The sequence below is a fragment of the Varanus komodoensis genome, unplaced genomic scaffold (genome assembly GCF_004798865.1).
Source record: "Varanus komodoensis strain SLA01 unplaced genomic scaffold, ASM479886v1 scaffold20_1, whole genome shotgun sequence".
Lineage (NCBI taxonomy): Eukaryota > Metazoa > Chordata > Lepidosauria > Squamata > Varanidae > Varanus > Varanus komodoensis.
In genome coordinates this window covers 14,857,406-14,883,174 of record NW_025335587.1, presented here as the reverse complement: position 1 = coordinate 14,883,174, position 25,769 = coordinate 14,857,406, and the positions used below count along the sequence as shown (strand labels likewise).

The 25,769-nt window shown below is 43.8% G+C and overlaps 1 protein-coding gene across 1 annotated transcript; it reads right to left on the bottom strand.

Moving 5' to 3' along the window:
• Positions 1 to 4,369: 4,369 nt before the first annotated feature.
• Positions 4,370 to 24,250, bottom strand: WSCD1 (WSC domain containing 1). The gene is made up of 8 exons (XM_044430316.1): positions 23,824 to 24,250; positions 20,049 to 20,163; positions 17,395 to 17,579; positions 10,939 to 11,060; positions 7,480 to 7,648; positions 5,988 to 6,152; positions 5,227 to 5,427; positions 4,370 to 4,722 (listed from the first exon to the last, which is right to left on the bottom strand). The coding sequence occupies exons 1-8, from the start codon at positions 24,248 to 24,250 to the stop codon at positions 4,370 to 4,372; spliced, it is 1,737 nt and encodes a 578-aa protein (XP_044286251.1).
• Positions 24,251 to 25,769: the final 1,519 nt, after the last annotated feature.

Below are 25,769 nucleotides of genomic sequence, written 5' to 3'. Positions count from 1 at the left end.
CCAGCCCAAAGTCTGATGAAAAGAAAATCTATTAGGAGCTAAGGTCATTTTTAAATATTATGCCTTACAATCCATTTGTAAAACATGCCATATATTGGACAGATGAAGCTTTTTCTGCTTTGTCTTCCTCCCTGCAGAAGAGAAGGGGGAGTTAGTTTTGGACGGTCGAGCCATTGCTAATTCTCCTCAGACTTCAAAGCTTAAGTTAGTATCTGTTGGAATCAAAGGAAGAGGAACACTAGGAACACTAGAATGAAGAACTGTGGAGGAAGCAGAATTTCTAAGGAAATAAATGCTCTCACAGCAGAACACTAAAAGAGGAAAGAGGTGGGGGGAATATGGTATCTCACCGCTCAGCCATCTCTAAAGGGCAAGTGACCCCCTTATTGTCACCTTGATAAAATTATTCTGGGGCTTGAAGGAAAAGAATTCCTTTGAACAAACCTTACAGAGCAGTCTAACGATAGGGAAATAATTCTTTCACCAGTTTCTCACACACCACATTGTTCACAAGTTTGATATATGAATGCCTCGATGCTGGTGAAGGTGGAAGCTGATCTGTAATTAATCACTTGAGTGTGGTACCGTGGAACTAATTAAAAAAGAAGGGGATAAAAAACAGAACAAATTTATTGGCTGTGTTGACAAAGATTCAAGTCTCATAAACTTGATGTGGGGGGAATCATTAACGTTAGCTAGACATACGGACCTCTGGAGGTATGTGTTGACTCTCTTGACATCTTCCAAGGATGTGCAAGCAGTTTATTTCTCCAGTAATTATGGTGCTTCCTCTCCACCCCATGGCCTCAAAGGGCAATTTGCAGGGTGTGGGTGGGTTGACATGGAGCATGGTCCTGGAAACACTTGCTTCTGCAAAGGTGTGGGTGCTTACAGTGTCCTTGCATGAACTTGGAGGGATATGGATTAGGGTCCAATGAAGGAACAAGAAAAGATCATCAAGTACTGTATAATGATTTTTCACTGGATACTAAGGCCAAGATCATCCACACAATTGAATACTTGGGTATGAAAGCTGCACAAGGAAGAAAGCTGACAGCACTCAAAACAATGTGCTGAGGAGAGCCTGCACCAGCAGAAACATCAACAAGTAAGCCCGAGATAAATCAAATCAGAACTTCCCCTAGAAGCAAAACGAAGGCTGTCCTACCTCAGGCAAACCATGAGAAGGCAAAACTCCTGGAGACCATCATGCTAGGAAGAGTGGAAGGCAGAATTAGCAAAGGAAATCCAGCTATGAGATGGATAAACTCCATCAAGGAAGCCACAACCTTGAGCTGGGAAGAGCTGAGCAAGGCAGGACGGCTTTTATTCATGGGATCTCCATGTGAGCACAGCACAACAAGAGAAGTCCACACAACTGCCTCCTTAGCACATGAGTGTAACACATTTGTTTAGAGCACAGAGCTTTTGGGGAAGGAGTTGAAGCTCTTTCAGTCCAAGGGCTGACTTCCATTTCAGAGAACTTCTCAGGAATCCTATTCCTGTTCTTGGAAGGACCAAAGACAGAAGAGACAGGGGTAGAATTAGCAAATCATTCTGGCACATCATGACTTTGATGGCTGGTATCTAAGTCTTAGAAGAAGCATTTCAGTCGCTTAAAAATGCCAGGGGAGCAACTGGGCAACTCTGAGCAGCTACCCAATCCCTGGTGGCCAGGGGAAAAGGAAGGTGACCTTCTAGAGAACCCAGGAGAACATGGTTGGGGTTCAAGGCAGGCTGGGTGTGGTGTCCAGGACGGTCCCAACCTTGAGACTAATTCTGAACCTTTGCACTTTGGTACACAACAACAGGATTAATGGGATGTTCCTGCCACAGTTGTGCTCCAGTCTAGGAGTGTCATCAAGAGCACACAACTTTTATTTTAAAGAGTAGTTTAGGCTGCAGCTCTGTGTGAACTCACTTGGAAGGATGTCCCACTTCCCTCTTATTGGTTTAGCACCATTTTGTTCTGGGAATGGAATTGCCTAATCCGGCTTTCCACAATGTGATCCGTTTGAATGAAGGACTGTGGAGGAAGCAGAATTTCTAAGGAAATAAATGCTCTCACAGCAGAACACTAAAAGAGGAAAGAGGTGGGGGGAATATGGTATCTCACAGCTCAGCCATCTCTAAAGGGCAAGTGACCCCCTTATTGACTACAACTCCATCATTCCTGGCCAGCTACAGCTTGTTGGAAATGAACCAACTTCAACCCTATAGTTTAAGAAACTGGCTTGTCTCAACAAACCTTAGTTAATGTTAAGCCCCCTTTAAGAAACAGATGTGGCTAAACCTAGTTTAGGTTGACCTAAACGTTGATGATGGTTAAAGTAAATTTGGAAATGGAATGTCCAAATTCATCATGGTTTAATCCCATAATGCTAAATGGTGGTTTTATGGGATATAGAAATATAGAAACATAGAAAACAGAGTGAGTCAGAAGGGGTCTCCTGGGCCATCTAGTCTGACCCCCGGCTTTGCTCACGACATGCCTACCCTATGACATATCTACATGAGGACAGTGTGTCAACCAAGCACTGGCACCAACTCACCCAGGGCCCGCTTCTTTTAAAGCGGGTCTTCTCTCTCTGCCTCTCTGTTTTTAAAACAAAAAATTGCATATAACCTGGCTGACAGTTGCACAAGCTGCAGACAGAATTGGCGCAGATTACAGCAGAAATTTATGCACATTTCCCTGGTTGTGTTGTTTCAATGCAAGACAGGCCCACTTTAAAAGCAGAAGCTGTGAGAACCACCTCCCACTCCACCTAATTTTGGTTCTTTAATCGGTGAAATACTGAAAATCCATCAAGTGCAAGCAGGTTGAGTTTCTTTACTCCTGTGCAAGAATGGGCATGCCTCCAGCCAATTCGGGCACAATACCACTTACGCTCTCCTTGTCACCTGCCTGGTCACTGTGGATTTCAGGCTCCCAGCTGCTGCTGGTGGTGATGCTGAAGGACTCAGTAAGTCCTTCTTACTGATACTTCTTTCTTACTTCTTACTGATACTGAAGGGGCCTGTAAGATTGTTTTGCTTGCCCCCAGATTTGCTTGGGCTGCAGAGTTTTCCACCTGGTTTATCCTGATAGCTGGAGCAGCCTTAAAACTGCCAAGTTCATCCCTTAACTTGCAGATCATGGTGGGAAAATTGGTAGATATGGTATAGGGTTGGTGAGCAACTGAATGGCTATAGGAAACTCCTGAAACTTGCATTCAGGATGGTGGTACCCATGGGCAAGGGATGGATCACCTCAGAGGCTTATCTCCTCTATCACCCAGAATTGTGGAGCTCTGGAAGGGGCATGTACAGGAGAAGTTTCTCCTAACCTATAAGTGGACCTCTAAGAAGGGGTGGTAAGAAAATTTTGAGAAGTCCCTCCCAAGATAAATATCAAGACAGCAACATAGTGAAATTCTATTACCAAATTCTTTACTCTGATAATCCTTCTCCTGTAAATTTCCTAAAACCAAAGACCTACATCATTGGTAATCTTGAAATTTAATTACTCCCAAATTTAGATAATATGGATTTAATTCCAGCAAAGTCATGATTAGAATAAACCAACTGAAATCAACAGGACTGAAATTCTATTCTATTTAGGGGTGCTTATTCGGAGGTTAACAAAGTCTGGGTTCAACCCAAACCAATTTGAAATTAAATTGGGAAGAAACATTTTCCTAGCTTTACAATTACAGAAAAGTAAACTCTTTTGCCAAAATTAATTTCATAACTATGGCTGCAATCCTAGATGTCATGTCTTGATCCAGATAGACACAACTCCCCTTTTGATACATTCATAAATCTAGGAAAAAAGACAAAGAAAGCAGCTTTGTTTTCGCTCTCTCATTGAACTAATATTCAATATTTAGCTAAAATTCAATATTTAGCTAAAATATTAGTTAAAAATATTTATCAGGATGAGTTTAAAACCAACAAATTAAAAACCCTGGAGGGGGGAAATACATATTTGAATTGCCAAAATTGCTATAAAATGCCTAGAGAGTATTGAGAAAGTATTGCTAGTAGGCAGTTAGCATGAGACGTAGGAACGTGTTTCCCCTTTTCTTGGAATTAGCAGTGCACAGAAGTGTTAAAATTTGTAGCCATTTATAGAGAAAAGGACACACACAGGCAGAGATGCTAATGGCTTTTGCCTTGGTTTATAACCCAATTTCCATCCTTCATTGCTTGCCTTTCGTAGCACTTAGTACTCCTGAAGAGCATCCAAGTCTTGAGAATTTGCATTAATCAGCAGACTCCGTGCAAACTCTGCCTTTCCACTGCTTTAAAATCCCTGGCCTTTTTTTTTCTTTCCTGTTTCATTATTAAGCTTTTCTTAAAAACGCAGCTTGCAGGCCATGGGGCATCATCTGGGTAAATACTCTTTTGGCAGGCCAATAAAGTTTCTTTCTCTTAGGGCCTTGTCCACAGTCACAATGTATTTATCGATCAAGTCTTTCATTTCCTTCGTGAAGGGCTCGAAGGCCTTCTGCCTGAGTCCCGACCGTTTGAAATTCCCGTCTCGGTTGTTCTCGACGCAGATCAGCCTGTCTTCTGGAACTGTGATGTTCAGAAACGTGACTATTTCTTTCAGCTTGGGGAACAGGGTCTGTTTTAAGTCTTCGTAATGAACGACAAGGAGATGTTTGCCATATTTGAGCCAGTCCAGCACATGGGAAGCCCACCAGGATGCATAACTGTTCACAAAGTCTGGCCACTCTGTATGGTAGGAAAGAAAATAAAGGAGAACCAATTATATCTCCCAGCCTGAACCCCAGAATCACCTCCATTTTGTATCCCCTTCCCCTAGCCTTTCTCTTGCCCCTTGACTTCCATATCAAAAAATAAAATATGGTGATTTTTTTGGTATTTTGCTCCAAAACCATTTTTTTCTTTGGCCCTACCTCTCTGGCCTTTGGCATTCCCAAAGAGCTTTTCCATAATGGAATTCCATTCATAGGTTGAAGCCGATTTTGCCATGTTGAAGGCTGTCTCTTAACACATTTAAGGTGGAAGGCAAAAGAAAGCTTTTAAAAAGAACTAGTCACTTTGTGCTAGTGAATATCAAAACAAAATAGCAGCAAAGTCCTGATCTTGCTCCCTCAATATGGTACATAACCCCCTAAATCCCAAACATTCCCAGAGGGTAGTCATGTTAGCTTCTTGCAGTAAAAATGGCCAAGTCTTGTGGCCCTTGAAACAACTAATGTTCCCTCCAGTTACCTTTGCTTTTCCAGTTTCGATCAGAGGCATATCCAAGGTGACCTCCACACTTCCGATTGAATTCTGCCACCAACGACTTATATGGATTACGTATCAGCAAGATGGCGGAATCAAATAGCTCGATTTCCTTTTTGCCACTCTCATGAGTTTTTACACAAATTGTCCTCCGGCTTCTCCAGTGATCCTTCTCCCCTTTGAAACCTGTTTAATATGAAGAAACGTTTATATACACTTAAGAATCGGGTCAAATTTGTGCCTTATGAATGGACCAACCATACTGGTTTTTCCAAAAGTGGAATTCTGCTTCTGTGCAGAGGCCTTGAGGGCTTTGCATCGTTTGCCGAAAGAAGCTGCAAGCATTCCTGGGCATTCTCAGACTTGATCACAGCTCAGCTGTGATTAAAAGGGGGTACTTGGACATAGCTGCTAGACTGCGTTCAAGGAACTGCTCTGTGCATGGTCAGAGGCTCGTTTAGTGCTTACTGGATCTCCTTCAGAGAATAAAGAGCTTTTGAAAAGGAATGGTCCGTTGCATTGAATGTGCAAAAGGGGAAACCTCACTCTTGACAGTTGATGGACAAAGGGATGATTGATTCAGCTGATCTAGCTGGTTAGGTGGGTGGTCCCTTTCCCACAACTCCTTATGCTTATTCCCCAAGTTAGTGGAAGAGGGTGGCCAGTTCAGTGGACCAAGTAGGAGCAGCCTTGGGTTGTTCCCTGCTCAGACCCAGGGGGTTTGGCAACTGCAGTCCATCTCCTACCTTTATTATAGAGGGTTCCATCAAAGTAGTAACTTCCTGTGTAGAATCCTGTAGCGTGTTCTATTAAGTGGCGAACCCAAGTGTTACCAGCTCCTGGGAAGCTTGACAATGCCACAAAGGATTTGGATTTGGTGGGGAGAAACTTGCGGTCAGTGCAACGGGTATCTGTAACCAGACAGAGAGGGTATTTAATTGTCGCTACTCTGTTTTGTTTTTACACAAGACAAAACTCAGGAGGGCCTCTTAGCACCTGAAAGATGGGGTTGGGGTCGGCGGGGGGGGGGGGGGTCTGGAGCAGTTTCAGCACTACTTCCAGACTTAGGGCAGGATGCAGCTCATTCTCATGCAGGCAACAGCGGGAGGTTGCAAGACAGCTCCTGTTCTATCCAGACTGATCTACACTATCAGGAACTGCTAGGATAAATGAACAGTTCTCCTGTATGGGGAGTCATGGAATGAAAAGTTCTCAGCTTCTCAGGTAGCCGTTGGAATCTCCTGGTCAGGAAGGAGCATGAGGTAACTTCTTGTTCCATGGAAGCCTTGTGAGTCCCTGTACCTTTGGTTGTCCTTTTGTCTTGGCTCCTGGTTTGTTTCTCTGCCCTGTCCTCTTGGGTTGTCCTTCATCCCCATCTTGGCAACTGGCTGTCCCACAACTCCTGCTTCCAACCTCAGACGGATGTCCAAGTCCTAGCCCAGACCTTGGAACACCTTGCATTGCTTCTTTGAGTGCTCCTCTGTTAGGTGTGAATCAAGGTGTGACATGACTGAACCCAATGAAAAGGGCTTCGTGTCCACATTATACCAATAGTATATGAACGTCATTGGTTGCCAGTTAAGCTCCAGGCCCAACTTAAGGTGCTTGTTTTAACATATAAAGCCCCAAGCAGCTTGGGACCAGGATACTTGAAGGATGACCTGCTCCCAGATGTGCTACCTGACTCCTAAGATAGGGATTGGAGGCCTTTCTCAAGCAGCGATCCTCCAACGAGATACGGAGGATGGCAAACAAGAGGGCTGCACCTCGTTTATGGAACAGCCTCCCAAGAACAGTTTTCCTGGCACCTTCTCTACAATCTTTCTGGAGCCAGGCAAAAACACTATTTCCATATATTTTAATAACTAATTAAAAAAAAATAAATTCTACATTTTACATTGGAATTGAAAATTTAGCAGGTTTTAGATTTTTAATAGATTATTAATGCTTGTGTTACCATTCAAACTCTCCGCTGCATATTACATTGTATATGATATTGTTATGGGTTGTGTTTATTGCGGTGTTTGTTTAGCTTACTGGTTTATTGTCGCATTATGCACACTGTTGTTTTACCACTATTGTTACTTATTGTTTCGATTCTGTGTGTTCTGTACAGAGAGTCCTGGTGGACTATTGATCTGCAGAATATAAATTTAATAATAAATGAATAAAGCAGGTGTGGGCATTTGATACATAGCTCTTGGCCCCTGTTTATGGATATAACTAATCCACCCTTACCTTGGACTGGCGTTTGATAGACAAAGCGGAAGTCCTGCTCCTGTGGCACTTGACTGACATTTTTGAGCTTGCTACAAAATGACCGATTGGAGCTGTTGTGTAATGGGAAATGGACAGTGGGGAAGCCGCAGTGGCACTGAGGTCCTCTGATGACGGCCAAAGGGAATTCCTAGCAGAGGAAAAAGAGGGTAGAGAAGGAAGCGCCAACAAACTGAAGACACAGCAAGCAGCCACAGGATGGAACCGTGCAATGGAACATTCCTCATTTGAATGGCCTTGCAAATGTGCAGGGAAAGATGCTCCAGCCTATGTAGGAGCATTTCCGAGGACAGAGGTTGCCTGACCAAAAGGGTTAATGAGGCTTCCATCTAACCAAGGATGTTGCAGGCAATTAATTGCATTCGTTGCGGCCGGTGGATCAGTTAATACAATTTCCTTAATGCTGGCTATCAGTGGAAACAGCCCTTCCAAACCAAGAACTTCGTTGTCACATTGCATTGTTGGGGTTCAGCTCCATCGGTTCAGCTGGGATCATTTGGTCCGTTCTTCCACCTATTGGGTACCTCTGAAATTATTTTACCTGGCTGCAGTGGAGGAAGGGATATGACCCCGTGGGGTATCAACTACCATTTGCCACCTTCTCTGCCAGAACCATCTCTTGCAGAGACGCTCACCTTGCTTTCCTTCCCCCTCCTGGTTGTTGCCCTTTGTATCATGGCTATGAAAATCCAATCCATTTGCTTCTACAAAGGATGGAATTTCTATTCTTTCATTCTAAGGATGGATCTATTTCTGATCTTGGTCCATTTCACATAGTCATAAGTAAATTGCATTCAGTGACTGTGCCCTGTTTGCATATTGTGTGTGTGTGTGTGTTTTAAAGAAAAGAAAACAGGAAAAATCATATATTTTTGATAGTGATCAAATTTTCATTTATAAATTAATTTTCATTTATAAATGAACTGGCCTGATCAGTTCTACATTATGGGAAATTATGCATGGAAATCAATGAACATTTTTGTACTTTTTGATGTTTGCAGCCTGGTATAGAAATGCAATAGAACAGACTTCTGACTCTACCTGTGAAAATAACATGGATTGATCTGTCTTTCCTGAAGTCTAGAGAGCCATAAGATCATTTGGATTTCCAGATCTGAGGCTGGAAAAGAACTCTTGTCTTGCATTTGAGATCTGCCTAGAATCCCCCCTTCCCTTCCTTCACAGCCAGTTCAGAAAAAGCCATGCTGGTTGCTTCTCTAAGATCATAAAGATGCTCTTGGAAAAGGGGTTTCAAATGTATATTTTGTAAGGCAATATATCCCTAACTCAAGGATGGGCAAATGAATCTGTGTCTGGTCACATATATTCAGCCCACACAGTTGCATTCACAAGTCTGCTCCATCTCATTTCTGCATCTGTCTGCACATACTTTAAAAAACAATACACACAAAATGCACATCCATTTTTGTACAGTTTCTCCACATTAGGTCACTTGGTTCAGCTCATTCATAAATACTCAGTTCATTTATACAGACCAAAGAACATTCTCCTGCAACTGTATCACAACTATTTAAATATGAATTTTTCAGTGTGGATATTTTATAAGCACATCAATGGGGAAACCCAAGAGGGTCAGTGAACAGATATCTATGTTCAGTGGGATGGGGAAGAGACGAGTGCCACCAAGATCAGCTGCTTTCTCCTCCTCCTCTTCCTCCTCCTCCCTATACTGCCAGTAGCCAAAACTCTCAACAGTTCACAACATTTAAGTCTCCCATCCAGATTTCAACCAGGCCTGACTCTGCTTAACTTCCAAGATGATGCCTGATCAGCACTTCAGGCTATACAGAAGCTGATGTTGCTTCGACCTCTTCCTTTCCGCCTCCAAAATGCTTTGGTTCCTTTCCTGAAATGGACCATTTTCCTGCTTTTCTGAGTGGAAAAGCATGAAAGCACCTTTTATCCCCATGCTTCTCTCATTCACACAGGATGCTCATAACCCTCCGGGTTTGAGGGGATTCTAGGCAGCTCCATTGGGTTGTACCTGAAATGCATTTTATCCTAAAATGCACCTCCTGGGACATTTTTGAGCCAAGAATCACACAGAAAAAAGCGAAATCAGAAAGTGAGCTGCATTCTGATCCACCCCGGGATGGTTTGCTTCAACGGGTGGGCCAATGCCCTTTCCAAGCACCCCTGGTTAAAGCTGTGAAAAGTAGGAGAAATTTCTGTTATGTGTCTCTACTCAGGAGATCCAGTCCCTGTACACCAATGAATTACACCAATTGAATGCTACATGAAATGTTTGTCTTCTAACTACTTTCAATCCTCTTCAAAAATTAAAAAAGGCCTAAAACTGATCCTCTGTATGGAACTGGAGGATGAAACCATCCCCACTGAGATCAGTTTTCTCCCATGCGTGCCAAACATGCCCGATCAAAGCTGACACAATGTTCATACTCCCGGATGTGCCTTGTGCGAGGTTCCCAGTGCGCTTCTCCCGCAGCAAGTGCAGGCTCTGTTGGACAACGTAATGATCCACTCCTAATGAGGTAATTTATGGACAGTCCCCATGGCTCTCATCCAGTGTTCTAGCAGCACGGTAAGGCATCAAATAGATTGTCAACTTAAATGGGTTCAACCCATCCCGTTCTGACTCTTCCTTTAAGTGCAGACCATGGCAAGGAGAACAATTGCTGGAACTCTTGGCCCAGTTTTGAAGGGAGGAGGAAGAGTCGGTCTGATTAGATTTAAAACTCTATTCTCAAAGAGAAAGTCATGAAGGGCACAATGCAGAGCCTTGTTTTGGATATATGTACACCTCCACTCAGAGGCAGCTGGAGCGTGGGCCAAGGTCCAGTCTCTGCCCCACTGTGACTTGTGCTGTGTATTTCTTTTCCCTAGAAGGCTGTTTTTGGACATCTAGAATAAGCATGATGGGAGGCATGGAGAAAGGATGGAAGCATGTCTCCTTTTGACCTCTCCAAGACCTAGTTGCATCCTTGGAAAGACAGCCAATGCAGACCTTCCCATGGCAGATAAGCAGGGCACTGGGGTTGTCTTTCAAACTCACTCGAACTGGGACCTGGGACCTGGGACCTGGGGATGCAATTCTATGCTCCAGACAACAGGGGGCATAAGATTGTACCCTAACTGCCTGAAATGAGACTGCAATCCCAAACTCATATACCAGAATAACTTGATCCCTGCTAGATTATCACCATAACAACAAAACAAAAAGCATGCTGGACCACCAAAGGCCTTTCTCACCATGAGCCTCATAGACACCGGTGGCCTTGGAGATGGTGTTAGACTTGAACTCCAACCAGCCAGAGGAACAAGGATGGTGGAAGTGGTAGTCCAATATCTGGGGATCCACCCTTCCCTCACACCACATGAAGGTGACAGCCAAATAAGAAAGGAAGAAGAGAAGGGAGGTAAGAAGAGAGTATTCCTTACTTTCTTGGAGCAAAATTCGACACACATCTCCACCGTCAAATTGGAGTGCATCAAAGAGGCTGGTAAGGTGTTTGTTAAATTTTCTGGTGTTCTGAAACATCCTCGATAGATAATGCTTTGCTCTGTGGGGATATGAAATAGGTTTCTCTTGAGAAGAGCAACACGGTAGCCCCCACTGCTGCGGGGAATAATATTAGTCTTAGATTATTTTCTGTAACACACACACAGAGTGTTTAGACATAATAACTAGCATCAAGGCAGAAAGTGGAGGAAATGGGCTTTGTACCCTGTCAAGCTGAAGCCATGCCGTGTCTGCTCGTGGGGCCCTGGATTTTCAAGAGTGAAGCTTGAACAGAAAAGTTGAAATTAAATCCCCCCAGCGTAGGGCAGCACAATTGTTTTCTTGAGTCAGTCTTCTTTTGAAGCTTCCCACCCACCACCACCCCCTCCCGAATTTCCCCTGCAAGGCTTTGAAAGTGCTTGATAAAAATCTACAAAGCTTCTCATGATCTGCACCAGGAAAGAGATGGAATTTCAATGAGCTGTGAAAGACCTTCAGGGAGGCCTATTCTGGACTCTGTATGTGTGTGTTGTATGTGTTTGCTTACTACTGAATACACAGCACCGCTTCCTATTCATTCTTTTTCTGAGCCTCTGAGATTATTTTAGCTTTCAAGAGCTAAAATGGATTTCCATTGTGTGAGCCAAGGATACCAGGAATACGGGGCCCCAGACAGGTGAAGTTCTGAAGCTGCCCAGATATCACCAAAGCAACAGAGCTGTTAATGCAGACTTGAATTTTACATTTGCAAACTGTCTCTGTTTTTGCTTGCCTTTCACAACTGCCTGGGATCATTGGATGTAAAAGAAAAATAAATAAAACAGAGCTTGGTTGCTCACAAATGAATTTTCCGGAAGCCCTTCAACACTGGTGAAACTCCAGATGTGTGAATCAGCAAAAGTTCTGACCCATATCTCAGCCTGATTGCCATCTCATTACCCTACATGTAAGAGAGTAAATGTGTGCATTTTTCAAAAGTACACATTGCTGCTCTGCATTTTTGAAAGGCACACACATTTTAAACTCTGTGAATCACATTGCTAGCTTGGAAATGCGTGGATTTTGACTGCAGACAGTGGGCATTTGTGCTTCACTCCAGGGGCTGTGAACTGGGTAAATTCTGCTCAAACCATGAACTGCGATTGCTCATGGCAGATCATGTCAACCCAAATCATGAACCTGTGGAAGGAAAGCATTAAAAAAACATGTTTGCAGTTAGGAAAAAGGCAGGGAGGGAAAGGTTCAAGCTCAGCAGTGATAGAGATTGTAGTCAGTGGATTTTATGTATTTTAATGGATTAATCAATTAAGGTTCATGAATTCTGCATATGAAAGGGAGAGCTGGGAAGGGAGACAAAAAATGGAATTCATTGTTTTTTGATGATACAAATGCATGGCACATTAAACACCATCACAGTGCACAATTTGCTGGTGTGTGTGTGTGTGTGTGTGTGTGTGTGTGTGTGAGAGAGAGAGAGAGAGAGAGAGAGAGAGAGAGAGAGAGAGAGAGAGAGAGAGTAGGAACAAAGGGATGTCTCTTTACACCTGTTAGTCTGCCTGTGCAGATCTTCTCAACATTTGTGCTACTTAACTTTTTAAACTGCTTCCAATTGATTTGGGCTGTGTCACACTTTTGACTCAGTTATTCTTACCAATGCATTTTCAAACTTGCTGCATTGCTACAAGCTAACCAAGAAACAAATGAGTCTTATTTTAATTTTGTAGTTTTGGAGACCCCAGGTAGATCCAGAAGCACATTTTAGGAATCAGTGCTATACAGGAATCACCGGGAATAGTATTTTAGTATTTTTGAAAAGAAGAATATCTAAACTGCCATTCGTGTAGAAATGGCTGTGAGTTTTCTTGTGTAGTGTAGATTTCAGCACTGACGTAAATCCTGGGAAAATTGCCAGGGTATGTGTTAGACTGTTTTGGGTGTGTTTTGACCCCTTATTTTCAGAAGCAATGAAACACCAGTTTGGCTGCCTCAGACTAAGGTTCTAGTCTCCCTTCTCAACAAACAACACTCACTGGGAACCATAAGTTGGAGCCAAATAAATATGACTCAATGATGAGATGAATCATACAAATTGAAACATATCTATTTCCCAATACTTCTCATAAGAGGAAGCTGAAAAGAGTACTAATCAATAACACCCCTTTCTTTACAGTAAATGAAGAAAAAAGCTTTCATGCAAAACACCATCTTCAGCTTTGCTCCCATGCACAATTGATTTGTTTTAAATGAAAGTAATTTGCACAAACCGGATCTTGAAATTTGCACAAATAGAGTTGTATTTGGCACAAATAGAGTCATGTTGCTGTAATCCACTTAGAGAGTCTGATGGAGCTTGTAATGTGGAATCTAAGTTAAATATATTTTTGTTTGCTTTTTACCAAAGTGTGGGGAATTAGCAAGGAAATCAGTAAAAAAGGTCCCAATGAAATCTCATACAGATAAATGTATAGTGATCACCAATTGTATTAGCTGAACTTACAAATTGGGATGTGGAGAAATTGATTTAGTGGGCAGGAATGTGTTGGTTTCCCTGGGCTCTGCAGCTTTGTTCGAATTCCTTTGTCCATATGTATACATGGCCACCAACTGGATCATGATCCTCCTTCATTTCATCCCCACCTCAATATCCTTCCCCATCATGATCTTTTAATCCAGCTTCATGGACTTGCTTCACTCTTTCATACCTGCCTAAAGAGTGTCTGTAACCATGGGAACCTGCAATACATTGTGTTTGAATGCTGAGTCTTCCAACAAGAATCCGTCTGCAAACAGAATCCAAGTCTTGCAAGCAATGCCAAGTCAGGCATGCCAGAATGGGAACACAAGACGATGGTAAAGCAGGCCTGCTTTGATCTGAAGCCAAGATGGAGTCCTTCAACCAACGCCAGAAGTCAAAATAGGATGTCCACATAAATTTCCAAGGTATTGTGGCTTGGCTGTTCAGGCGAATGCTGTGCCACCTTGCAGGCAAATGGTTTGTCTGATTGCACTTCAGCATCTTTTAGAGTTCCTTCCAAAAGCAGGGTGACTTGGGGCAGTTATATTCAGACAGAATATGACCTTCATTACCAAACTGAAAGGCTGAATGGCAGGTAGTTTAGTGGAGTCCAGGTAGAAGCACTGGAACTTTTGGAATAATGGGGGCATTCCCCTCTGTCCCCTCCAAGCTTAGCCGCAAGTGGGAGTGAGGACTTGCATTTTCCCACCAACAATACTTATTATTCCCTGCAGAAATGTGCAGTACGGTGGCTTGGTCTTGCTCGGGAAATCCAGACCCTTTCACTTTACAGAGAACCAGTTTCTGTTGTCAATTAAAACCACTGTAAATGGCATGTCGACCCTAAGAAAAAATGTTTCTCTCTCTGATGCCGGGAACAGAACATTTTGGTGTCATGCTTTCAGGGTACCTTATTGTACTCTCCTCTTTCCCTTTCTCATGGGGTCTTTCCCCCATGAAAACAGGAGGCCCAGATGGCTAACCTGTCAGTCATCTCGTTTCCTTTGGGACAGTCCTGTCTGCACCTGAGTTAGATGGCTTCAGGGATGGATCAGACCAATGGTGTATCCAGTCCAGCACTCCATTCACAGAATTCCTCCAGCAGAATGGGTGCAAGACCTCCACCTGCTCATTTGCCTCAGCAACTGGTGTTCACAGGTGTGCTGCCTCTGATAATGAAGGTAACACATAAAGTCTGCATGATTTGATGCAAGGGTTTCTTTGCTCATTGCTTGCTTCCAGTTAATGTGCACCGAAGAGGGAGAGATAAAGGGAAGCTTGCTTTTGAAGGGCATGTTGGAAGGTTCCGTGGACACCCTACAATCTGTTACGTGTTCTACACAACTCTGTCCCTCATTGTCAATGGGCACGACACAGTCCTTCATGTTTGTGCATTTGTATCTCACCCCTTCCCTGCTAAGCTTGGACTGACACACATGAGTTGTGTCAGTAAATACACTTCATGCCCACGGTGCCAAGGTGTTCAAACGGCCCAAGGTCAGCCTGTGAAGCTGAAGTCAGACCAAGCGGGTGGACCCTGTTCTTTCCAACATTCAAACCATGACAGTGCCCTTTGCAAGCTTGGTATTTTACTCCTGTCACCCCATGCTTGGGATGAACAAGGATCCCGGTACCCTTCATATCAAAGCAGTACATGACCACACCTCCTACACAGAGGGGGCAAAGGTATTCCCAGGCTGGCATTCACATTTAAAAAATGCATTCATCAGGAAGATGTGCACCTTATCATTCTGAAAAAAGAAACAGCATTTTCATGCTTTAGTTAACGGGAGGTGAATACAGAGCAGATTGCTCATTTACACAGGCACCTTTCCATTCGAACAGCAGTAACAACAAAGCTTGCGTTTGGGAATGTAAGGAAACAAGGTGGGCCGAGTTTTCTAATCCTCTTACCACTTTCTGATCCTAATAAATTGGGTATTATGCTTAGGCTGTCAATCTTTGGAGGGCGATGAACAGCTTTTCTAGGGGGCATGGCTATGGAGACAGCTGTGCTAAGTACCCACACATCAAATTTTCCATGGCCTCACTGCCAGCAGCAGAGCGCTTGTCTCCTTTCCAGGTCCCAGATAAGAGTTTGAGGATGCTGAGCTCAGCTTCCAATTAATTAATATCATTAATTCATCCCTGCATTCACAGAGTGCTGTCACACAATCTACTCCCAGGCCTGGTTCTTGGATAACTTTGCTGCATACAGGACGACTCTCCCTACTTATCAGAGCTTGGCCCCTTTTGTTGCTGTTATCTGCCTTCTTGAAATTCTGCTAATGTCCGCTGTTGGCATCATTCCTCAGACTGATGCCCTCTAGATCCCTAGAAATTTAATCACAGACTGGATAGGTGGACACATGTTTTCTCTAGAGCAGCAATGGGCAAAATTTTTGCCAGGAGGGGAGATATTCAGCAGAAACAAGTCAGAGTTGGTGCTCTGGGCAGGACCAGAGAGAGAATTCAGTATAGTTCATGTATTTTAGCATCCCCTACCTGGACCCATTCATAAATGCTCTGTACAGGAGCTCCGAGACACATTTGCTGAGCAGTAAGCCTCCTTCAATCTGCATCGCACAGATTTTCATGCTGCCAAAAGCAACCAAAAGCGAAGGATTTCTGAGTGCCACATCTTCTGTTTCCAAGCAGCGAGTATCATGCATTTGCTAAGATCCTTTGTCATGCTGACTGCAGTTTCTAAAGGCTTGCCCTAAAAATGCTTTAGTTGTTCTTCAAGGCATGAAAGGAAAACTGTGGCCAGATGGGATAGAAGTAGGAGCCGGAAATGACAACTGCTGCAGTGAACTGCTGCAGATAGTTAGAGGATAGAGAGTACTTATGTAATTCCTAATATATGCAACACACAGCTTGAATTCTCCATCAAGAATCCATTGCAAATCTTCAGAATTCTCTCTCGGATGGGCTTTCCTCTGCACTTTCTCGAGGACTCAGCTAGGCTATCTTTGACCAGCTTGGGGCTATCATACCCATCCATCCTTCAAGTTGGGTGTGATCAACCTACAGCCCTCAACTTACTCTCTATCTTGGTCTTGATGTTGCTCATAATTGTTTCCTCAAAATGCTTCCTTTTTGCATCTCTTTAACAGAAAGGCTGCCATGTTCTGAAGGAAGCCTTCTTCTCTCCAAAAGCTTCATGAACCATGATGGTGCTCTCTTTCCTAACCTGTTGCTCCATATTGCGCTTTTGAGAAAACTTCAACCCTTTCCTCCACCCTTCAACTTCCTTTACCCCAGTGCTTTCATTTTAGAGAAGTTTTCTCTTTTGGTGAATGTGACAGAGTTGGGCTTCCTTGTCAATTTTCCCAGTTAAACATACCGTATATTAAAGGTTCCATTTAGATGCCAGGAAGCACTTCCTGATGGTTAGGACCCCGAGGGTGTGGAATGGGCTTCCCCGGAAGCTGGTTGAGGCCCCATTGGTGCGGGTGTTCAAAGACAGGCTAGACATGCACATGGTGGGCATGTCATGAGTGGAGCCGGCCGGAGCCGGGGGTCAGACTAGATGGCCTGAGAGACCCCTTCTGACTCACTCTGTTTCTATGTTTCTTAATCTGATAGCATTGAGGTCATTGTTTCAATTGGTTCACAAAAGAATTAGAGATGAGTCAAATACAAACAAGGATGTGTATAGGAAGTGAAAAGGCGGCCACAAAGGAAGAATACAGACAGGTAGCATGGCATTGCAGGGATGGTGCCTGGAGGGCTTAATCTAGGAATGAAATGAGGCTAGTGAGGGATGCCAAAAGCAACAAAAAAGGATATGCTCAAAGTAAAAGATGGGAGAAAGAAATGGGGGTTCAACTACTCAGTGTGGATGGTAATGGTCCCTTGGGCACCTTGCGTCACTTACGGCGCTTGGGTCCAACCCACGGCTCCTCCACCCGGTAGACAGAGAGCCTGTTAATGCCTCCACAGACGGTCCCCTTCTCTCCCTTGCATTCGCTGTTGCACTCCTCCTGCTTTGCCACGTTCACTGGCAGCGTGTTTCCACAGTAGCATTCTGCTCCGTACTCCAACCCTGCGTATGTGTAAGCCCTGCAAAAAGTGAGACCCCTCAATAGCTCGGAAGAGCATTTTCCGTTTTATGGAGACCGGTTCCCCACCCCTCATGGCATTTGTTATGAAATACAATGCATCGTTTATTCATTTAAAGTTTTCATCAGCTGCCCAATATCACAGTCTCTGAATGGTTTGCGAAAAACAACCACAACATACCAACAGCCAACACACTGCATCCGGCCATTAGTGATAGGATCAAAGATAAGACCCATTTAATATTAAAATGCTGGGTAAATAAAAAGGTTTCTGCCTGGTGTCGAAAAGAATAAAGCGACGGCACCAGGCAAACCTCCCTGGGGAGCATGTTTCAAAGTCGGGGCACCACCACCGAAAAGGCCCTTCCCTCTGAATTTCCTTCAAAGAGGGCTCCCAGAGAAGGACCCCTGACCCAGATCTCAAGGTGCAGGTGGGCACACAGGGAAGAAGGCGCTCCTTCATGTGCATTACATTATTACATTGATATGCTACCCTGTAGCCCAGGATATCTATGTTCTGTCAAGTTCTGTTGTATTCTGTTTATCCCTGAGTGCTCATTTTACTGCTGTATGTTTTAAACTTATTCTCAACTTGTTCACCACTCAGAGAGCCCTGTGAGCTATGGGCCGATATAGCCCGTTACAGATAAATAATAAATAATGCACCTCAGCATAAAGGGCTCTCTTAACCTGACAGGGAAGGGATGACAATGTTGGTGGCAGGTGGGCCTCAGTAGGGATATCATTCCATAGTTGGGGCCACCACTGAGAAAGCCGTGCTCCTGTCGCCAGAGCCTCTGTCTCACTGTGTGTCTTTACGGGAGGCTGTCTCCCATGCACAGCCCTGTTGGGAAAAGGGATACATGGAAAGTGGCTAGGAAGCATTTGATTTTAGGAAAAGCTCTGGTGGAAAGATTCAAGGGTGGGGACCTGCAGGTGGTGAAGCCCAGGTGTGCCACAAGCCCAGGTGAGCCTCAAGACATTTGGAACTTTATTTCAGCATGAGTCCATGGACAACAATCCAATCCCAAGGATTCAGGGCTCCCAATGAAAAATTTGGGGCTCCATCCCTGGTGGACTGCCCCCCTATTTCACACAGTACACAGAGGTCAACCTTTGTGTTTGCCACGAAGTGTGAACACGGCAAGAAGTTGCACCCAATTTCCACTTTGGGTGTACATCTAGAAAGGTTGCATATGGCGTGACCTAAAGCTTTTCACCTTGCAAGCACAAACCATCCACACAACTGTCAGCAGTTTTAAATACTGGGACAATTTCGTTCTGTGTCTGAGATGTTCATGGATGTGAAATAGAAGCCCGAGGTTTCATTCGGAATCACCATTTCCCTGTTGGAAGAGGTGGGAAGTCCTGGAGCAAAATTCACTGGTTTCCGAAGCAAAGAGAAATTCATACAGCCAAATTAGTCTAGGGGTGAGGGCAGCGTCAGACGGAAGAAGGAGTTCTGTGTGAACACAGTTTCTGTTTCTGTCCCATCCCTCACAATCTTGGTAAAGCATTTGTCTGGCCAGAATTTGAACCTGGCTGGAATTTCTCCAAAGACTTTTTCTCTAACAACAAATCTGAAATTTTCCTTCTCGTCCCCCTAAAAAGGAGGAACCACTTTGCAGATGTTTCTCTGAATCTTCTCCCATTCTCATTCTCCTTTTGGATAGCTGTCATGGGCAGTCCTTACCATGTCCCAGGATGATGCTAACTTTGATGTTGATTTAATCTGATTCTTTCTCCTCTCACCAGCACATGCTTAGTTCTTTCAAATCTCACCCCATTAATCCACATGGCCATCCTGTGAATGAGTTTACTCCAAGAAATGCATTTCTAGAACAAGATATCAGGGGCAATTTCTAGCCAAGTGCAGAGTTTTAACTCTTATTTAGGGTGAGAATTCTGCATTCTCTTTTGGTAAGATTTTACCAAAATGCACAACATTCTTCATAATTGGAACAGGAAGAATGTGAGATTTGAAACATCTGAATGTGAAAGAAACTAAAACTGATACATGCATCCATGAAGGCCCACATCTTCGAGTGAATAACAATTAGAAGTCCAGGTTTGGATCCCTCTATATTTAGCCACTTGAATGCCTAATTTAAGCTACCGCCTCTTCTTTCCCCACCTCTTCAAGTAAACTAGACTGTTTTGCATTTCCTGGGCTTTTACGCATATCAAAGCAGAGTAATTCTTTGGGGTATGTATTTCTGCAAATTTTGTGATGCAATTCTTGGCTCCGACAGTGCATGTCTCAACGTATAAGTTCTCAGGTCTTTCTTGTTTTAATTGAAAATAAATGTTCTGATTTGGCATTCAACAGAGCAGGCTTAAGGCCAGATCAATTTTTCCAGACTAGAGAAGAGAACAAAGTGCAAAGGAAACAACTCATGCGCACACACATGCAAAGAGAGAGAGAGAGAGAGAGAGAGAGAGAGAGAGAGAGAGAGAGAGAGATTTTTACCGCTCAGCACAAGCTTCCTGGCAGTGTGAAACAGTCATCTTCCTCAAGTCATAAAACACAGCACCTTTCAGGGTCCTCTCTCTGGAATTGCCACTGAAGCATCCAATGTAAGTACCTTGAGCACACAAGAAAGGTAGAAACAGTGAGAAAGGATCTTATAGAAGGGGATATTTGAGTGCAAACAGTCAAGGCTCTTCTTGGCCTGTTGCAGCCCGCACTGTCATTCAGATAAAAACACAGAGCATTCTGTAAATGGAGGCAAATAAAAAGCCGGGGTGGTGGTAGAAATAGGGGTATCTTGTTGTTCTGGGCTGTAATGTTCATGTCCATTTCTCCCCTCATCCCAACAATATATGGCATTAAAAGTAGGAATTTCTCAGAAGACTCCCCTCCCCTGAAAATACTCTGAGATGTTTCTTTTTTCACACTGCCCCCTTAGAAAAAAGCCTGCTTTGCAGAATTTTGTAGAATATCCTTCATTCTCTCTGTGTGTCTGCATTCATACAATAAGACAAGCAATCCTACAATGTTAGAATGGTTCAGGGTTTTTTTTTTAACATAATCTACCCAACAGACCATCGATTGGTTTCTACTTTTATCACGGTTTCCATCCTCCCCTCTCAGTCCTCCTACTGTTGACAGGTACTCCATCATCCACTGTGCCTGAAATTCAATCCCAAGGTGCATCACTTCTTGCCTGCCTCTTCCTCATTGGCCCACCCATGTGAACCAGTACGTGAACCCAAACTCAACCACCCTTTGAGATGTACCCCTTATCCAAATTTTGCAATGGAGTTCTCCAATATGGAAGTGTTTGGAATTGCAGATATTGGAGAAAGTGTACAGAAATTCAGATATTGGGGGACGTGTACAGAAATTCTGATATTGGGGAAAGTGCACACAACCATGTGACTTCAGCTAAATGGGTCAATGAAGTCCTTCCAGACCTTTGCGCTCAATGCTGGAAGGTCTTGTGGGCAGATGTGAGCACATGTTCCCTTCCCCACTTCAACTCTACACATGGAGGGCTCAGGTGTGAGTTAGTTCCTGCCAGGGTGGTAACACTCTGCAAGGACTGTACCACTTCAGACTGCGGGCGAGGGCTTCTCTGGTGGGATGCTCATGGGAAAACCACACATGAAAATGCCCATGGTATGGATCTTCCAGCATGGAACAGGCATGGTGGTGGAAAAATGAGAGTACTGTTAGACGGACCCCGATGGATCTGCCAGTCACTACTGTGTGGACCAAGACGGAACGTTCTTTCCCTTCCACAACTGCTACAATGAGCCATTTTAAAAAGAAGTTAATATGTTACACAGCAAAGGATCTGACAGCATAAGGAAGACGGAGAGTGCTTTATGAATGCACAGCTAAATTTATCTGCCATTCTGAACAAGAAAAGATAAAAAGTACAAGGAAATATGAATTCTGAATCATTAACACTCAGTTCAGCCTCTGATGGCTGTAAGGAAGACGGGGAATTTGAGGAGAAAGGGAAGCAGGAGGGAAATGATGCCGTCTAGACTACAAGTTATGTTTTTCTCCATCTTCTTCTCATTGGGTGACTAAGGCCATGGAGTTTTTGCTGTTGTTTCATATGTGCAGAATGAAAGTTTCATCCTACAAAAAGCAGTTGCGAAGGGAAAAAATAAGAGCAATTACAGAGAATCCCTTTCCTTTGCCACGGATCCCAAAGCTAGCCTGGTCAGGAATTGAGCTGAGACCGGGAAGAGAGTGTGAAGAAAGGCCCATGAAGAATTTCACCTTCGGTATTTTTTCACTTGAGAATCACCCTCCCCCAAGCTCCATCTGCATGGGAACAGCTGGGGGGCAAGGGTTTTAGGAATTCCTAAGCTCTCTCGATTCCATGGTTCCATGTTGAAGGCAAGAAAGAAACCTGGCCAGTTCACATTTTCATGCAAATGTTCCTAGTTTCATTCTTTCAAACCGAGACAGGAGCTAAAACTTGGGGCATCAGCAAAGGGAAATCAGACAGCACTAGCAGAGCTGACAGCTGGGTGGACAACCCCCCTTCTTGTTCGGTTGCAGCTAAAACTCAACAAGCAGCAGCACACAAAACCCACACAGGAAGGAGGCAGGTTAGCAATACTTGTCAAAGCCCTGAAAACATTGCCCAGTGTATGGTCTTTCCATATAACCAGGAACTCTGCTTTTTAAAAAACTATTTGTTGGTTTCTTATGCATTTATTCAACACAAAGAAGTGATGGTTTTCACAGATGGATTGCCAACAAACAGCTAAAATGTTGGCTTCAGGATTCAAGAATAATAGTCTAAATCTTACTTTAAAAATATAAGTGATGCAGAAGGAAAAGTCAGAAATCTGAAATAAGAAGTTGAGACAAGGTGAATGCTATGTTTCTCCTGAAGAGGTGAGCACTGGCAATTTGCAAATATGCAATTAGGAAGTTCACAAGCTGTGAACACACACCCACAATAGCCCACTCAGAAGACATGAATAATATGTTTCTAAGCCTCCATGAGCTTCCTTTCACTATTTTTTTTTCACCTATTGCAGCTGGAAAATCCAAGACATCAAGGCTCATTTGACTGTTGGAATATAATTTAAAAAAAAAAAAGCATTTTTGTGATCTCAGTCTATTCTACTTCACATGCTATTAAGCACTGCAGCTTTTCCCAACTCAAAACAGATCTCAAACACACAGGGTAAAGTTAAAGGAGGACTTATTTGGGGTGAGACTTTGTTGCCCAATTAAATTTCTGTACCACTCAGTTGCTGAACTCTCTGGGTGGTATAAAGCAGCAAAAGTTGAGAATCCTTAGTGACAAACAACGCCTGATCTGCTGGGGAGCGTCCCAGTCCTGGAGCTTGGATAAAGCATCTTGCACCTCTCAATGCATTGCTTTCTTGCGTTTTACCGGGTGCCTTTTGGAAATGAGTTTGTGCCTTAGATGGCTCAACAAAAGAGCCAAACTTTTGGAACGAAAATTAATAAAACCAGGGAAATGAATGAATTATGCTTGTTTTGACATATGACGCCCCAAAAGGCTTGGGGCCTGGTTATCCGACTCTCTATACCCATAAAATCAGCCCAGGAGGCCCTCCTGCGAGAGCCACCCCTTGGGGAGATGATGGGGTGGCCACCAAGCAAAGGGCCTTTTCTGCTGCTGCCCCCCATCTCTGGAACTCCCTCCCTCAGGAAATTCGCCAGGCGCCATCCTTGTTTTCTTTTCAGCACCAGGCGAGGACTTACCTTAAAACCCTCCAATAAACTAGCACTATGAATGCTGGCGGCCTTTTTATTTTATTGGTACAGTGATGCTCGAATCTTTTAATTGTTTCAGTAGCTTTTATATATGCTGTTATTTATACATATGTTGAATATGTTGCTTTGATATGTTTAATATGTGGTTGTAAGCTGCTTTGGCGAGCCTTTTGGCAGTTATAGGAAGCATATAAATATGGGCATGGACGGATGGATAGATGGATGGACAGACAGACAGACAGAGTCGTTTGCACCTACCCACTTTAAGAAGCTTTCCCACAGTCACCCAGCAAATGTAGTGGTTGAGCAGGGACTAGAACCCGGTTCCCCCAAGTCCCAGTCCAGTGCTCTGACCATAGCACCACACTGCCATTCTTCCTAAACATGTTGCTGCTAATGAACCCCTTGAACTTCATAAGAAGCAATGCTGGGGAACAGCTTATCCCTGCAAGAAATTCCCTAGGCCACGAGTGCTGAAAATAACGCCCCCCTCACACTCTATAGGGAACTTTCCAAAGGCACTCACCTCTGCTCTCAGATCTGCGCTTCAGAACCTTTGCCCCTGGCACCTGCGCTGGTTCCTGGTCATTGACAAAGCGGAGGAACCATCTCCTTCGTAGCTGCCTCAGTTCTGAGTTTCTGGATATCAGCCACCTTGGACCATACTTCTGCTCCGGCGTTGATCCATGGCGCACATCCATATTCCCTAGAAAGTCCGGAGTCAAGTGGGAACTTTGCACCGGCCTGCTGTCTGGGCTCCCAGCACCGAGCAAGATATCTGCAACAGGTAGGGCCTGGTTTCCGGAGGTCCCTCGGACACTTTGTTGGAGGACCAAGCGGGATCTCTGCAGGAGCAGGATGCTGCCAGCCATCAGATAAGCTGCCGTGAGGAAGAAGAGTAGGCACTGGGTCCTCCGAAGAAACTTCTGTGGTCTAAAGAAGGGTCTGGCCATACCCTTACTGTGACCCGGGGTTCCTTATGCCTTCAGAATGGCCTCAGAACCACGGCTGGGCTTCTCACTGGTTCATCCCAGAGGTCCATTCCATTATCTTAGAACATCCCCTCTCTCAAGAACGATTTGTTCTACTGCTGCTGTTGAGTGTGGATCCATTATCCTCTCTCTAAAGCAGGTTCTCTTGGTTCAGGGATTCTGGTCTACCACCAATGGTCATTGTGAGCATCTTCAGTTTGGACAGTCACATTTCTCATGCCAAAATCTCCCAGCCTGCAAGAATAAGGCAAAGGCTGTTGAACTCCAGTTAACCATCTTTGCTTTCATGACATGCTCCTTTCCTCTTAGCTAATGTTCCCCCATCTGTTGTTTATCATTTTACACATTTAAACAATAATCCTGTGCAAATTGTGGATTGGGGTGGAACACAAACAAGCTACACAGTTTCAGTTATCCAAAGGAGCTTTGCCTTCACTGAAAAGGAAGATTTTCAATGGGAAAGTTCTGGAATATATTAAACTTCATTTCCACCCTTGCATTATGGCTTAAAACAAGGACACAAGCTTTTGTGGATAGATTTGGACTTCTCAGAATTTTTAAGCAAGCTGCCCAACTTTGTAGTTCCAAGATTAATACATGAATTGGAATACAGTTACGCCCTTTGCATTGCTCATGTTTCCGCTTGTAAAAATGCATCAGGGTTGTAATTTATGGGGAAATGCAGCAAAAATAAACTTGTTTTAGGAGACATAGGAATACATGTGAAATTGGGCGGGCAAAGAAAAAGGGGAAATGCATACACTTTACATGGAGATTTTTGCTCTTTTAAAAGATAATGTAAAGCCATTCAGAATGGATTCATGAGTGAACATATGCAAAACTGACACAGAGATCTGTTCCTTCCTATTTACTTGTAACCAGCATGGAGCCAAAATCCTTCTTGACATTCTCTGCTCAAATGTCAGACTTTTATTTTTCTCAATCTGCTCTTCATTTTCAAAGCATCTCCTACTAGCTCTGGTGCTCAGAATTCTCCACTCAGCAGAGAACCTTCCCCACCTTCTACAATAGAACTTCTGATCTAGGACACTCGACGAACACAAACTTCTGACCAGGCTGCTAATGTGGTTCTATAGCACACCTTAACATTAAGACAAAGAAGTAATCCTGTATAGGCTGGTGCTAAGCCCTGCAGACCCGTTGGTGCATTTTCTCAGCTCTCTAGGGAAATTCGTGAAACAGTGCCTCTTTATTTCTCTACCTGCATTTTCAGTAAGCACCTGAGCAGAAATCTCTTCTGCAGCTAAGTTGACTGTGCAGCTTCTCTCTTGTTCTGTCAGAGGTTTCCCACTTGTATGAAAGCCTAATCAATAGTTCCTTTGCTTAAAGATAGAATTACCCTGTTATGTATTATAAATGGTTTAAAATATAGCCCTGAAGCTGCAGTGAGAGAAGCAGCTGGCTCAGAAGCACCCTGTTGTTTCTGTGCAACATTTCTATGCATGCACATTCGTGCAAG